Source organism: Dendrobium catenatum, unplaced genomic scaffold (assembly GCF_001605985.2).
Source record: "Dendrobium catenatum unplaced genomic scaffold, ASM160598v2 fragScaff_scaffold_156, whole genome shotgun sequence".
Taxonomy (NCBI): domain Eukaryota; kingdom Viridiplantae; phylum Streptophyta; class Magnoliopsida; order Asparagales; family Orchidaceae; genus Dendrobium; species Dendrobium catenatum.
Genome location: NW_021318618.1, coordinates 1295391 through 1309445, shown reverse-complemented (window position 1 = coordinate 1309445; position 14055 = coordinate 1295391). Strand labels below are relative to the sequence as shown.

Sequence of the window (14055 nt, the reverse complement as noted above, 5' to 3'; positions counted from 1 at the left end):
GTAAGGACATAACTCTTTAGGTTCTTACCATTTATGATGAAGAAAGAATGAAGAAGGGTGTCATCTTTCCACCTTGCAGACAAGGTGGATCTTTGGGAGGGGAGTATTGTTAGACTGACCCATTAGACCGATTCGACGGGATCTGCTTACGTGAATAGAGGCGTAAGGACCGAACGCACGCCCGGGCGTGCCTGCACTGTTTAGAAAGGATTTGTTAGGGAGTTAGGAGGGCAATTTGAATGTAGGGATTGTTTAGGGATTTCTTTTTTGATTTGTATGCATTAAATAGTTTGTTTTCCTAGGGTTAGGGCATCCTGAATTTGGAAGAAATTTGAGATCTCATAGGTTTTCTTTGGGCTCTAGCAGCGTCTAGAGATTTGGGAGAGATCGATCCTCCTCTCGAATAGAGGATCAATTATATCTTGTTATTTTCGTAGTTTGTTTTCTTGCAATAAAATTATTATTTTCATTGGTTTTCCATTGGAATCGTGGAGATTTCTCGCTATTTTTTCTCTCTTGATAGGATTTACTTGAAATCTTCAAGTGTTTCCTATCAAATTTCATAGGAGGTTTGGGCTCTAGCCGGCGTCTAGGGATTTGGGAGAGATGGATCTTCCTCTATAATTGAAGATCCATTTTATCTTGTTTGCTTTCTTTCATATATCATCAATTAAAAAGCTTTTCTTCTAGCTTTCCGCATCATTCTTTTCAATTGCTGTTTGGATTTTGCTGAAATTAAATTTCAGCCATGATTTTTCTTCTCTTTCTATAAACATTTTCTATCAAATTGGTATCAAAGCAATTTCCTAGGCATAAATAGAAGTCATCCTTGTTGATTTATATTACCTTTTCTCTCTGATCTTACTTTTTTTTTTTTGCTTTTTGGAGGCCAGATTCGCATCAAAGTTGTTGTTTTTTGCTATTAGAGCTTAAATCCATATACCTATGAAAAGAAGAATGGTAGAAGTGTTAGAAGGGGAGGTCGAACAATTGAAAATTGAAATTTCAAATCTCCAAATTCAATATCCAGATCTCAACAGTCAAATTGTATCCATCCATGAGAATATAGATGGAAAATTTTTCATCCTGGATGAGTGATGAAGTTGCTCGAGGGCCAGCCCAAAACGGTGTCGTCAGAGGTGCGGGAAGCCTCCGACAACCAAGGAAGTGGGGAAAACCCTAATCTAATAAGGTGAAGGGAAGATCAGGTGGTGGAGATTCTGAAGGGATAAGAGATTGTTCCCCTAGAGCTTATTCTTAGGGAGGAGACGGGTAGAGGGTATGCGGAGATGTGTGAGGAGGTCAGGCATGAATGAAAGGGAGCTAAATTTGAGAGGAGATGAGTGAAATTTGAAATAGGAAGGGCTAATTATGATTGAAGGGGTGCTGGATTTGAAAGGAGAATGTTGATTATGATCAAAAGGGGTGTTGAATTTGAAAGATGAGAGGTTGGATTTGAAACGAGAGGGGCTAATTATGATCTAAGGGGTGCTGAATTTGAAAGGAGAAAGTGAGAATTTGATGAAAGATTTGGGTACGAGTGTAGAAGGGATGATTGAGACACTTGGGCGGAACCACCCCCTTGGGTAATGAGAAACTATGGAGGAAACATGGGGAATGTAGGAGATCCGAGGGTGAGGAAACTAAAGATGCCTATTTTTGAGAGAGATGATGTATATGATGGATCTATAAGATGGAAATGTACTTTACCATCAATAGGTTGACGAATGAGAGATTGACGGTAGCCGAGATGTGCTTGGAGTGAAAAGTGTTGGCATGGTACCAGTGGAGGGATACGAGGTGACCCATACGGATCTGGAGGGAGTTTTAAGATTGCTTTTTGGAACATTTCTGAACTAGTAGAGGAGGGGACTATGAGCAGTTCTTAGCTCTGACGCAGGAGGGGACAGTGATGGAATACCATGAGCAGTTTGAGCACTTGGCTAGTAGATTGGACCGGCTTCTAGAGACTGTATTGGAGGGGAACTTTATGAAAGAGCTCAAACTAGAGATTCGGACGACAATTAGAGTGATGAGGCCTCGTGATTTGGGAGAAGCTATGGAGCTAGCCAGTTAGTGGAAGATCAGAGGCACCTAGAGAGAGGGACTGGAGGAAATAATTTAAGAAGTTTGTACAGGATGACCACCACCTTTTTTGGCATCCAAGGAGCTGACACCGGGCACTCTTAGGGAGACCCCGAAGGAGAAGACTGCAGGTGGGTGACCTGGGGAAAACTTCAATAAGCTTATAGAAGTGGAGTTATAGAAGAAGAGGGCAAATGAGCTTTGTTTTAGATGTGAGGGGAGATATACACTGGGGCACCAATATAAGGACTAATATCTTCAAGTTTTCACCTTTTGTGATGATGAGGAAATTCAGGAAGGAGCCGTCATTTCACCTTGTTGACAAGGCGGGTCTTTGGGAGGAGGGTATTGTGAAGTTCTGCCTGCAGTAAATATCGCCCCTTTGGGGTAGGGCCCAGGGGCATTTTCAAAAGGGAGATGAGGGGGAAATTAGGAGGAAAACTTAATATGAAAGGGGCTGTTTGAGAATTGTATTATTTTGGGTATGCTTTAAGTAGTGTTTACCTTGGGTTCAATTTTCTTTCATGTATGTGTTTGCTGAAAAAAGAATTTACTAGGAGGTTTGGATTGTAGCCGGCAACTAGGGATTTAGGAGAGTTGGATCTTCCTCTCCAATTGAAGATCCATTGTATCTTATTCATTTTCTTTCACATATCATCAATTAAAAAGCTTTTCTTCTAGTTTACCACATTGTTCTTCTCAATTATTGTTTGGATTTTGCTGAAATTAAATTTCAGCCAAGGTTTTTCTTCTATTTCTACAAGCATTTTCTATTAGACTATAGGTGGTAATATGTCTTTTACCGATCAAGTTTTAAACATTTTTTTTTTTTTGGAATTTGCTGATTATGAACAGATAATCTGAGATATGTACAAATAATTTTTTATTAATAAAATGACAGCTTTCTAATTTCAATCTTGTGAGTGAAATATTGGATTTTTGATTCCTTTGAGTGCGGTGCAAATGCGATAGAAAGCTTTCAATTTCTCTTCATACCAGTATGAATCCTGGATTTTTTTTTTTTGTGATTTCTAATGTTGATGTTTTTCCCCAACTATTTTATTATTTGTGTTATAAGAGTACTAATTTTGGATCAAATTTGCTATAACTATGTTTTCAATAGTAGCGTAAAAATTCAATTTTTTGTTAATTTTTCACGGTTAAAGTTTTATTTTTTGTTTCTTTGAATTAATTGATCATTGCATTATCCATTGGTTCTAGTTTTACTTATTTATAAGAAGGAAGCAGTTTCTTATGTAATTGGTGGTTTTTAATTTTAATTTTTTTTGTGTGATCTATATTCATTATATCATCATTGCATCAATTTAACTATTTCTTAAAGGTAAAAAATTATAGTCTCATCTTAGCAAAATTTTAAATATCTTACATGTGATTTTATTATTGCATAAAATTAAAGTATCATAGTGCCAGGTTCCATTAGTGTGTTTTTTAACTTGCATTGGATTTTGAAAAATGCTAAAAGTTCTATGTATCTAAAAAAGTTTCATCATATTCGTAAGTGCTTTATTTTTGTCAAAATGATCAAGTTCAATCCATTGAGAGTAATAAAAGTACAAATTTAGTAAGGTTGCCATGAGGAAATCAGTTGCATTTGCATCGATATCTGGATTTAAAATTTATGCTTGTTCATGTTTTGAGTGTTAATAAGCCAGTCGCTAAAAAGTGACTTAATAGAAACTTTTATATAAATGTGGAGGAGGATGATAATGAAATCAATAATACTAATGATATTCATGAGTTTAACAAGGAGAGTATAGATTCAGAGGATGTTTTAATTGATAATTTTCATTCATTGTATCTTAACTCCACATTTGGTCGAGTCTATTTGAAAAATAACAAGATTTTTATAATATAATTTTAAACGTTAGGACAAAGTTTGCAATCTTATCTTTGATAGTGGGTATTTTTCATGATGAAATATTCTCTTTATTGCATAAATTTAAAATTTGGGCCACATTGATGTGCGCTCCAAAAATTCCCGCCTCGACCTCCTCGTGCTCAGCTTTTTACTTTCAAAGGGAGTTTTAGCAGATTAGGTTCCGGGATAAATTTTCAAAAGGCATATTGTAATTGTAGATAAAATATTACCCAGAGATTTCATTATCATTTTGTGAGGACTTTATAATCTGAGTTATAGTTTTCTATAGGCACAAGCCCCTATAGTTAATTACCCCTCCCGATCATGAGAGAGAACTTTTGATTAAGGCTAGTTGTCAAATGAATACATCGTACCTATGGATACATGACATCTGGCTTATAGTAGCAGCATGGGTTTGGGTTTTGAAAAATTGATATTTAAAATTTAAAAAATTTCATCATTTTACACAAAGTGGATGGGGGGGTGAGGTGATGATGAGCTTGATCAATATCCTATGGTTCGGTCGTCCTTGGCTATCATGATCCCTGACTTACTTAGTTGGAGGAGGTAGTTGACCCAACCTGACGGAAGGATCATTATCAACAGTTCTTGTTTGCTTTGTCCAAGGGTACCTTGTAGACCTGGGGTGGGTGTTTGTCTAAGGGGACAAATTTGAATCCACCTTAGTTGATAGAGGGCTTTGTGCCCTATCGAGCATATCCTATTGATTCAAATCTTAAGGATTTAATGTCATTGGGGAGCATATGAGCTCTGACCATGACCGTAATATAATGGTTCCATATTGGCATGACCAAAGCCAATCAAACCCATGGATCTTCATAATTCTTTGGCTGTTATAATGCATTATTTTGTCGGGATCTGGGGAATGGTTGGCATTTGGTTAGTTCTTAGCACTAGCAAGTTGAGGAATCCAATTAGAGAAATGGTATTCTTATGTGATAATAAATGTCCAACTATCTTGATTTGAATTCAGCATTCTTCCAAAACACCAGCAAGTATGCCCTCATTGAAATCCTGTTTATGAGAAGAAATGAAAAATCTTTCAAGTGCTTCCGTTTACGGATTGTGAACCTTATAATATAAAACATCAATACATCAACCAAAAAACAAAATAGGACTAATGAAATAGCAACCAATGTGAATTTCTTTGGAGGTTTTATATTTTGATGTTATGTTATACTATATGTTATGCATAATCGACAGTAATTGGTCTTGTATTTCTATTGGGCAGGCTCTTCTACATGCTTCTATTTCCTTAAATAGGAAACTTGTAGTTGACTGGGTTACTGCTTCTGATCTTGAAGATGCTGCTGCAAAGGAGGTTTTCTAATTTATTAGCTATGTAGTTTTCTTACTTCGTATCCATCAGGGGGAAAAGCTAATAATATATGCGGTGTTTCTCTTTTCTGTAGTCTCCAGAAGTTCATAAATCAGCATGGAATCTATTAAAGGTGATTTTTTTTTTTCATTATATGGCTCTTTCTCATTCTCTTTTCATAATATCCTTCTAATTCTCAATTGCCTTCATATTTATTCTTTACTGTTTGCACAATTTTCTAATAACTTAAGAGTTTCCGATCTCAGGGCGCTGGTGGTGTGTTGGTTCCCGGAGGGTTTGGAGACGTGGGTGTACAAGGGAAAATCCTTGCTGCAAAATATGCCCGGGAAAATAATGTTCCATTCTTAGGAATTTGCCTGGGCATGCAAATTTCAGTTATTGAGTTTGCCCGTTCTGTTCTCAAACTGCGGGATGCAAACAGCACAGAATTTGATCCTGAAACAAAAAACCCTTGTGTTATCTGTATGCCAGAGGTTGCATTAGATCCTCTATCAGATATTCTTTCAATCGATATTTGTTGTTTATATTTGGTTGCACTTTAAGCTTCTCCTTGAATAACTTGGCGTTAAACATTCAGTGTTCCAGAACTCATATGGGAGGTACGATGAGACTTGGATCAAGGAGGACATATTTTAGGGTTTCTGACTGCATATCTGCTCAGTTGTGAGGACCAACACGTACCTTGATATCTTTGTCTATTATCTAATGCGTGATAGTACAATAGCTTTTCTTACTGCTTGAAATAATAATTTGTTTCTCTTAGGTATGGCAAAGCTGATTACATTGATGAGAGACATCGACATAGATATGAGGTTTGCACCTGGCTCCTCTTCTTTTTGTTGATATTATAGTTTTCTATACTTATTTTCTGCATTTCGTTTTGTTTATTTAAATTTTAGCATTCTTTAAAAAATTCTTTTATTTTTTAGATAAATCCTGACATGATCAAGGAACTTGAGGGTGCCGGTCTTGTGTTTGTCGGCAGAGATGAGACAGGTGAAAGAATGGAGGTATTCGTATGCATTTCCCTCAGTACTCGTTTGGTCATCCAAATTTTCAATATTTACTTCAGAAGAGAAGGTTTTCTGATTTGGTAGTAGCTTGCTTTCCATTTTTCAGATTCTTGAGCTGCCAGTACATCCTTATTTTGTTGGAGTACAGTTTCATCCTGAGTTCAAGTCGAGGCCTGGGCAACCTTCAGCACTCTTCCTTGGTTGGCACGCATCCACGATATCTTGCATTTGATGTGGAACATCCTAGTTATAGCATACCTTAGGAATTGCTTATCTAATTTATCACATGTTTTCTAGAAGTTTTTATGGCTTGCTTATATATTTTACTATTGTAGTGGATGAGGCATTAATGATGAATATTATATCCCTTTGAAGCTTTAATCTTGTGTTGGTTCTCTTATTTTTGAGTGTTCATTCTAGCAGATTCAATTCTTCCGCTGATCTGCTACATCAGTTGGTATCAGAATTTGGAGCTTTTGAAAAATGACAAACTGCCTAAGAAGATGGGTTGTTAACAATGATGGAAGCCAAAGAAGATCGGCGGTCAACGAAGTCTTCCATGCCGAATAAGAAGGGTGGTCGACAACGATCGTGATGATCGACGCTGTGAAGACCTTTGGGCAGCTCAAGTGAATGCCTCTATTGATAGAATAGATGATTTATTGTCTAATTTTGGTCGTTCCATAGAGAGAATAAGAAGAAGAGCGTTGGCAACCATATAGATGCCTTCACCTTTCTCCGCGCGACCGGCTTCCCTCCTGCTCTCATTTCCACTATGATGGCGCAATCCCCTGCCCGACAATTCAATCCGTAATCATTCCGTAACAGCGCACGCCCCATCCCGATTCTGCCCTCGATATAAACAAGCCGCTCCAAACTATCCTCCATTGCCGCTCTGCCGCAACCACGTGCTTCCAATCTAGTCTTTGACATTTCACGTGACTTCAGTCCGCTCCCAATCAGCGTGACTCGTCACCTTCGGTCACACTGGACCAGATCATCAGCTCTTTCGACTTTTATGTATTGAAGACCCAAATGCAAGAATCGTCCTAAATGCTCGATCACACTTCACACTCACACGGCCTGCTCCAGCCTACAGTGCACGCTACTAGCTCAATGCCACCCCCACACTCACTCCCAATTCTGCTCCCGCTATCACGCACACCACCCAGGCCTGTAGGTCCACTTCCATCCCACTCTCAATCCCCGAGCTTGCATCCTCCTCTCACATCGCCTCGCCTCTGCATCCCAACCCAGCTCCCGCCTTCGGAAATCGTGCGACACCAGCCCACTCCCGTAGCCAACTCATAGCTCCTGCACCTCGTGCTCATGCGGCCCGTTCCTGCGCTCGCACAGCCCTCTTGCGACCAGACCCACGATCCTGCATATGGCGTCGAGCCCGATCTCTCACGGCCCGACTCCGATTCCACCTCTGCTTCCGCTGGCGACCTTCTCTGCTCCCACATGACAGATTTTGGGATCATTGGGTGGAAGATGTCTTAATGGAGTTCATTATCCATTGTGGTGATAGATTTTGGGATTATGGTGCATTGTGAAGATGTTATTGTTGGGGACTGTGTACCAAAGGTGATGAAAATTGGGCCTAAACCAATGACCAAACATGTTTTTGGTAAAAAAAATGTAAGAACTTGAGTATGAGATGGATTTGTGATAAAAATAGAAAGGATAAAAGGCCAAATGAATACGTTAGAGGTACAATTATATCTATTGAAGATATGTTGGGGAAGTTTTTTTTTTTTTTGACATTTAGGTCAATTAAGACAAACTCACATATCACATACGTAAGACTCAAACCTAAGACCTCTTAGTTAGTAGTCAGAATTCTCAACCAACAGACCAATATGAGTTGCGTATATGTTAGGTAAGTAGATATATATTAGTGGTTTGAACATGAACAATAAATATTAGAAGTATCAATAAAGTGAATAATTAGAGTTAATATGTAGGAATTAGGGAAAAAGTGACGAATAAATGTAAGATTACTCGAAATTACTAAAAAGAATTTACTTAAGTAAATACCCCATGTAATAATATAGAAATTGATGACATTTAATGAAGGGATATTTAAAATGAAGGATGATAATGTTGTGTTGACCTCCACAGAGAGCAAAAACAAAAAAAAAGAGGGATAAAAATTACATCAAATCATACCTGCTCAAATCTTGGTTGAAATCCAGGAAATTCGGCTCAAAACCTGCTGAAAGTATTGTGCATACGACGCCGTTTATGTTTCCTCACGTACAAAGTAGACCAGGGATTGTGATGGCCCAGATCGATGAAACCATGGGATCTTGATCGGGTTTATCATCATTCCCCCACCATCCGCTTTAATTGCAAGATTGTGAGATTTCGAATTTTAAGTATTAGATTTTCAAATATCCAATCCATGATGCTACTATATGCTAGATACATATTGCATATCTGATCGAAGACTAGCCTTAATCGAAAGTTCTTTCTCATTATTTGGAGGGCTAATTAACTATAGGGGCTTGCGCCTATAAGAAACCAGAACTCATATTATAAAGTCCTCGTGAAATGAGGGTGAAATCTCTGGGTTGTGTCTTATTCACAATCCAATCTGCCTTCTAAAAATTTACCTCAAAACTTAATTCATTGAAACTCTCCTGAAAGCAAGGAGGGCCGGGGAGCAAATTTTCAGAGCCCACATGTTGATAATTACACTTCTTTGATGTTCACATTTGAAAATTAAGTAAATAATAGGCCTTACAAGTAGTCTTGCACAAATTTTTCTTCCCTTTTGCTAAGATTTCTCTTTCTAATATTTGGCAGGATTAATAGCAGCTTCTAGTGGTGTATTGGGTGACTTATTAAAGACTTCCAGACATTCTAATCTGAAAGATACATCAAGTTAACACGAAACTGGCATCATTATGGTAGCGCACACGGACATTCTAAAGCTTATTGAAGGGGGGCAGTATTCTCTGATGGCTGGCGCTTTCAGGTGTCGAATGAACTTGTGAGTTGGATTCATTACTTATTTGCGCTATTTTCTTTTTCTCATAAGTTTCCACTTAACGCCACTTTTGTTATTAGCATCCAGCATCATTTGTACAGTTAATTGTAGCTTCGAGGATTCAGACTTTTGCAAGGTTGGAGCTTGTTCCTGGTTTTTAGGAGGAAACTATTTAGGCAATATCTTAAATATTCAAATAATTGCTCCAAATATGGGAGGTCACTGTTCACTTATAGCAATAAAATTTCAGCATGATCTTAGGGATCGGATCATGGTAGTAAATATGTTGATGTAAACAACCATATATATTAGCAATGCTAGTTGGATGGATTCAATTACCTGTTAACTTTGTACCTTATGCTCTGTAATGCAAGATGTTCAATAATAAAATTTCTCTTTATTTACATGGTATCAGAGATCTGATGTGATATCTATCTATTATTTTCTATTCTCAAGCATGTTACTATATACCTTCAATGACTAAAATGTTGGCAGATGAACTTGCACTTCTTGGACAAACATATCATAATAAAAATCTCACAAGGGAAATCCTGTCTTGGCCATCAATGCTCCAGACATTTCGTTGTTCTTCATAGAACTTCATGCAAAAATATTCTAGTTTTATGCCAATTTACATAACTAATACCATGATGATATGACACCTCACCTCTTGAAAATCAAACTAGTGCCTATCACATCAAAGACAAAATGGGCAGCTTATACCACATTTACAACCTTAGCAACCTCATTCATTGTCACAATGCTCTCCCCCCTCCTCAGATCATATCTCAAGTACTCAATCTCAAAGGCCATACCTTAATATGTAACATCAAAAAAATGTTTTTTTTTACTCGTCAAATGGAGCAAATTGATATATAGAAGCATATGTTTTTGGACCTCCGAAATGACACCGCCGGCTGCTCCAGAGTGCGAAGGGTGTACGACCGCACCACCCTGAGGAATAGAGACGATCGCAGGCCTCGTGCTCCTCGCAAATGGGCCAATGAGAGGATAGATTATATCGTACATACGACTAACCATTGGGGATAACGACTTTCGCCAGCGTACCCCGATGGGTAGTAATATATACGACCTAATCAAAACAATGGTTTCCCCCACCTGATACATCAGCTCAACAACAACAACAACAACAACATCAAGCCTTTATCCCACTACGTGGGGTCGGATACATGAATCCTTTTTCTCCATTGTGTCCTATTAAAAGTCAAATTCTCGTTTAAATCTAATAAAGAAAGGTCATTCCTAATATTTTCTAACCAAGTCTTTTTAGGTCTACCCCTACCTTTCTTAACATAAGTCAAATCTAATACCTCTACTCTCCTAACCGGGTCATCGCAAGGCCGCCGTTTTATGTGACCAAACCATCTAAGGCGACTTTCTCTAATCTTATCTTCTACTGGAGCTACTCCAACCTTTTCACGTATATGCTCATTTCTTATCCTATCTCTAAGGGTAAAGCCACTCATCCACCTGAGCATCCTCATCTCTGCCACACTTAACAAACCTGATACATCAGCTCGAGTGAGATTTATTTGATGATGGAGTTCTATTTTCCACGAGCGCAAGCTCCCGTGGTTAATTACATCTCAAGCCTAGGGCCCAAGAAAATCTCGATTAATTATTCAATATTATTCTTCCTATAAAAGGGGATTGGCACACAAAAGGGACATTAGAAATTTCCTACTTAGAAGGAAAGAAGGGGCTCAAGTGGCTAAGTCAACATGCACGGCTCACAATGACATCCGGAGGGAATAAGACATTGAGAAGAAAACTAATCAATCACTCAAAATATACAGAAGGAAATGATGGAAGTGGCGCCATTCATGTGATGCGGATAGGCAGGATTCACAGCCCCTGAAGAAAAGGAACTTACCCACCATTTAGGCCTACTACGAGACACCCAATGTAGTAGCCTCAAATCCTATATCTAAAGTGGGCTTAGTGTTTATCCAACACTAACATCCGTGTCCTAGCTAATGCACCTGGGCTTATACCCTAAACCCTAACCACCTAAACGTGTAAAATTCATGTTATCCAGTCATTATGAAAGATGAGTAGGTAGTTTAGTTTTTTGGAAGTAGGGCCGACATCTAGAGAGTTTCCTAATTGGCCCTGTACTTATGTAAGGTGAATACTCCTAGAGCTAATGCAATTAAATTTTAAGTAAGTTGGTTTCTAATGCTATGCATGCTAGTTGAAAAGGCCAAATCATGTATGCTTGAGATTAAAAAAATGCTTATATAAAAATAATTTTTTAGAAAAGACAGCCTCCCCAAGTCTGACACTTCATCCTCATAGGCCATATTATCCGGACTCTACCCGTAGGCGGGGAGGTGTCTTATTAGAAGGAGAGAGAAGAATGTATTTAATATGCATGCGACCCCGAACGATTCTGACTATTCTCTAGATCGTTAAGTTTCTAAGTTATTTAAACCTTAAAATTTTGAATATTAGTTACGAGTAAAAAAATAATTTTATCCTAGAGAGCCTAGCAAAAATTATGCCAAGCACATGCAAGAAAACAAACCTAGAAAAAGCATGCAATTTCTACTGCGCAATCAATGTAAACACATCAATATAAATCCATAAAATATAGTAAAGTAAAGTCCCCAGCAAGTGCTGTATAATTACAACCCAGGATCTGCAGAAAAGTAATGGTGTTCAGGCCCCACCGACAACAATCTGCATTCTAATCATAATGAACGACGCAAGTTTTAAAAGTCGGGCATTTCGTCTTCGAGTGGATCTTCCTTCTCCAGATCATCTCCCTTTGGATCGTCTTCTTCGAGCTCCGTATGGTTCATCCTCCAAAAGGGTACCCAAAATGACTAAGAAATTCTCCAAGAGGGGCCTTTCTTTTTCTCTTTAGGTATCTAGAGTTTGAAATGCCAAACTTTTAAAGACTTTCACAACTAAATTAATAATAAAGTATATTACATTATAAAAAGAAAAATCTAGACCCGCACTCCTGCATTGTTATCTTAACAAAAATCTCAAGCAGTTATAACATCCCAAGCAGTTTATATATGCAGAAAAATAAACACACTTAGTCACACTCTTTTAATTTAAGGAAGGGGGCTTTAGCAATTTCTGGAGCATCTACAGAAAAATAGAATTAGTGTATAAAGCTTTAATTATGACTGCCCTCTTTATTTTAGCGCTGCAAGAGCGTGGCCACCTGCATAAGACTGAGTTAGTATAAAAGTGGTCCTAGCCCATGGGCAATCTAATGCACAAATTGAAGCATAATCAATGTATAGAAAATATAATAAAGTAAAGCTCAACCACAGCACAACGGATCAAAACACATCAATCAATCATCCATGCTACATACAAAAGCATCACATAAGCAGGAAAAATAAATAAAGCACCGACCCTAATCCTAGAACTAGAAGTGGTGCCCTAGCACATCTATGTGTGTGTAATAGACTTGTGTGGCTTTGGATGGGTTCTATGTAGGGTAGTTAGTTTAAGTTACCTAAAATTCAGATTTGTTGAAGGTCTGAAAAGGAAACTTTATTTAAAGTTTAAATATTAGTGAATTAGGGTCCCTTTTAGTTAATTTTAATTTGTTGACCAGTTTTAATGCTTAGGATAGTGATTTTTTAAGTTTAAGTTGCATTAGCCAATTTTGGAAGGTCCCGAGTCCTCCTAAGTGCTAGGCTGAGGGAGTCCAAAAGGCTACTATTTGAAATATGTTAGGTTTAGGGATTCTAGCATTTTAGTTAAATATTAGGGTTTACAAGGAGTATTTAGGCTTTGCGTTTGCTGGATTTGAAATTTTCTAGGCAAAGATATAAATTTTAGAAGTTTCGGGCAATTAAAGAAATTATCGAAAATTTATTAATTAGGGGTGATTTTAGGGGTTTTAATCCAAATCAACTCCAAACTGATTGGAATCATCTCTAAAGGTCAGGAATAATTTAAAGAGGTGCTCCCAAGTGTTTGGGAGAAAATTTGGAATTTTTAAAAATTTTTAATTATTTAATAAGGGCAAAAAAGTAATTTTTTAGTTAAAGTTAAATTAAGGTTCAAATTGAAGTCCAAATAAGAGGCCCTAATTATCTAAGATTAAGGTTTAAAATCTGAAGAGTTTGAGGTATTATGGGTAATTTTTTGAGTTGAAATGGATTTATTAGAATTTTCTGAAGTTATCGAGGCCTAATTAATGGGTAAATTAGGGTTTATTAATTAAGGGGTCTAAAGGCTTCTAAAAATTCCTAGAAAATGTTGGTAGATTTAAGATGTCACTGAGTTTAAATGTTGAAAGTTTAATATCAATTAGGGATATATCCTAGCTCATAGAATTTTTTTAAGTTCGCTAGACGGATCCTTAATTATTGTCCTTAGGGTGTCGCTACGTTATATGAGTTTAAAGTAAGTTTTGGACAAACCCTTATGATAACATGTTGGAATACACAAATAAAATAAACACACCAATTCCTAGGATCTAGGAGGGCCTAAACTAAGTGCTCGTGCATTCTACATATGCAAAAGACGGTAAAAACAACAATTAACCGTGCTCATCGAAGAGATTAATGAATGATTGAGATTCAACCACCCACTAATCCTCTCCCCCATGAATATCATTCATAAGCATAGCCTATATTTAAAATCTCATTAAATTGACCCTCCCAAAATTAAAGTAATTTAATAATACATAATGTTATAATAGTTATATATATATATGTATATATATATA

The 14055-nt window shown here is 37.4% G+C and overlaps 1 protein-coding gene across 5 annotated transcripts in view; it reads left to right on the top strand.

Annotated features, from left to right (window-relative positions):
- LOC110108471 (CTP synthase 1-like) overlaps positions 1-14055 on the top strand; it is a 40998-nt gene that overhangs the window by 20071 nt on the left and 6872 nt on the right. For 4 of the 5 annotated variants that reach the window (XM_028691710.1, XM_028691706.1, XM_028691712.1 and 1 more), the window contains 9 exons: positions 5217-5306; positions 5398-5436; positions 5570-5797; positions 5902-5987; positions 6088-6136; positions 6254-6334; positions 6444-6537; positions 6761-6966; positions 9149-9335. In XM_028691710.1, coding sequence (XP_028547543.1) covers positions 5217-5306; positions 5398-5436; positions 5570-5797; positions 5902-5987; positions 6088-6136; positions 6254-6334; positions 6444-6537; positions 6761-6852 — 759 coding nt within the window. In that variant the 3' untranslated portion in view covers positions 6853-6966; positions 9149-9335. Of the gene's footprint in view, positions 1-5216; positions 5307-5397; positions 5437-5569; positions 5798-5901; positions 5988-6087; positions 6137-6253; positions 6335-6443; positions 6538-6760; positions 6967-9148; positions 9336-9412; positions 9737-14055 lie in introns of those variants that run through there. The other variant, XM_020839135.2, reaches the window with a different exon arrangement.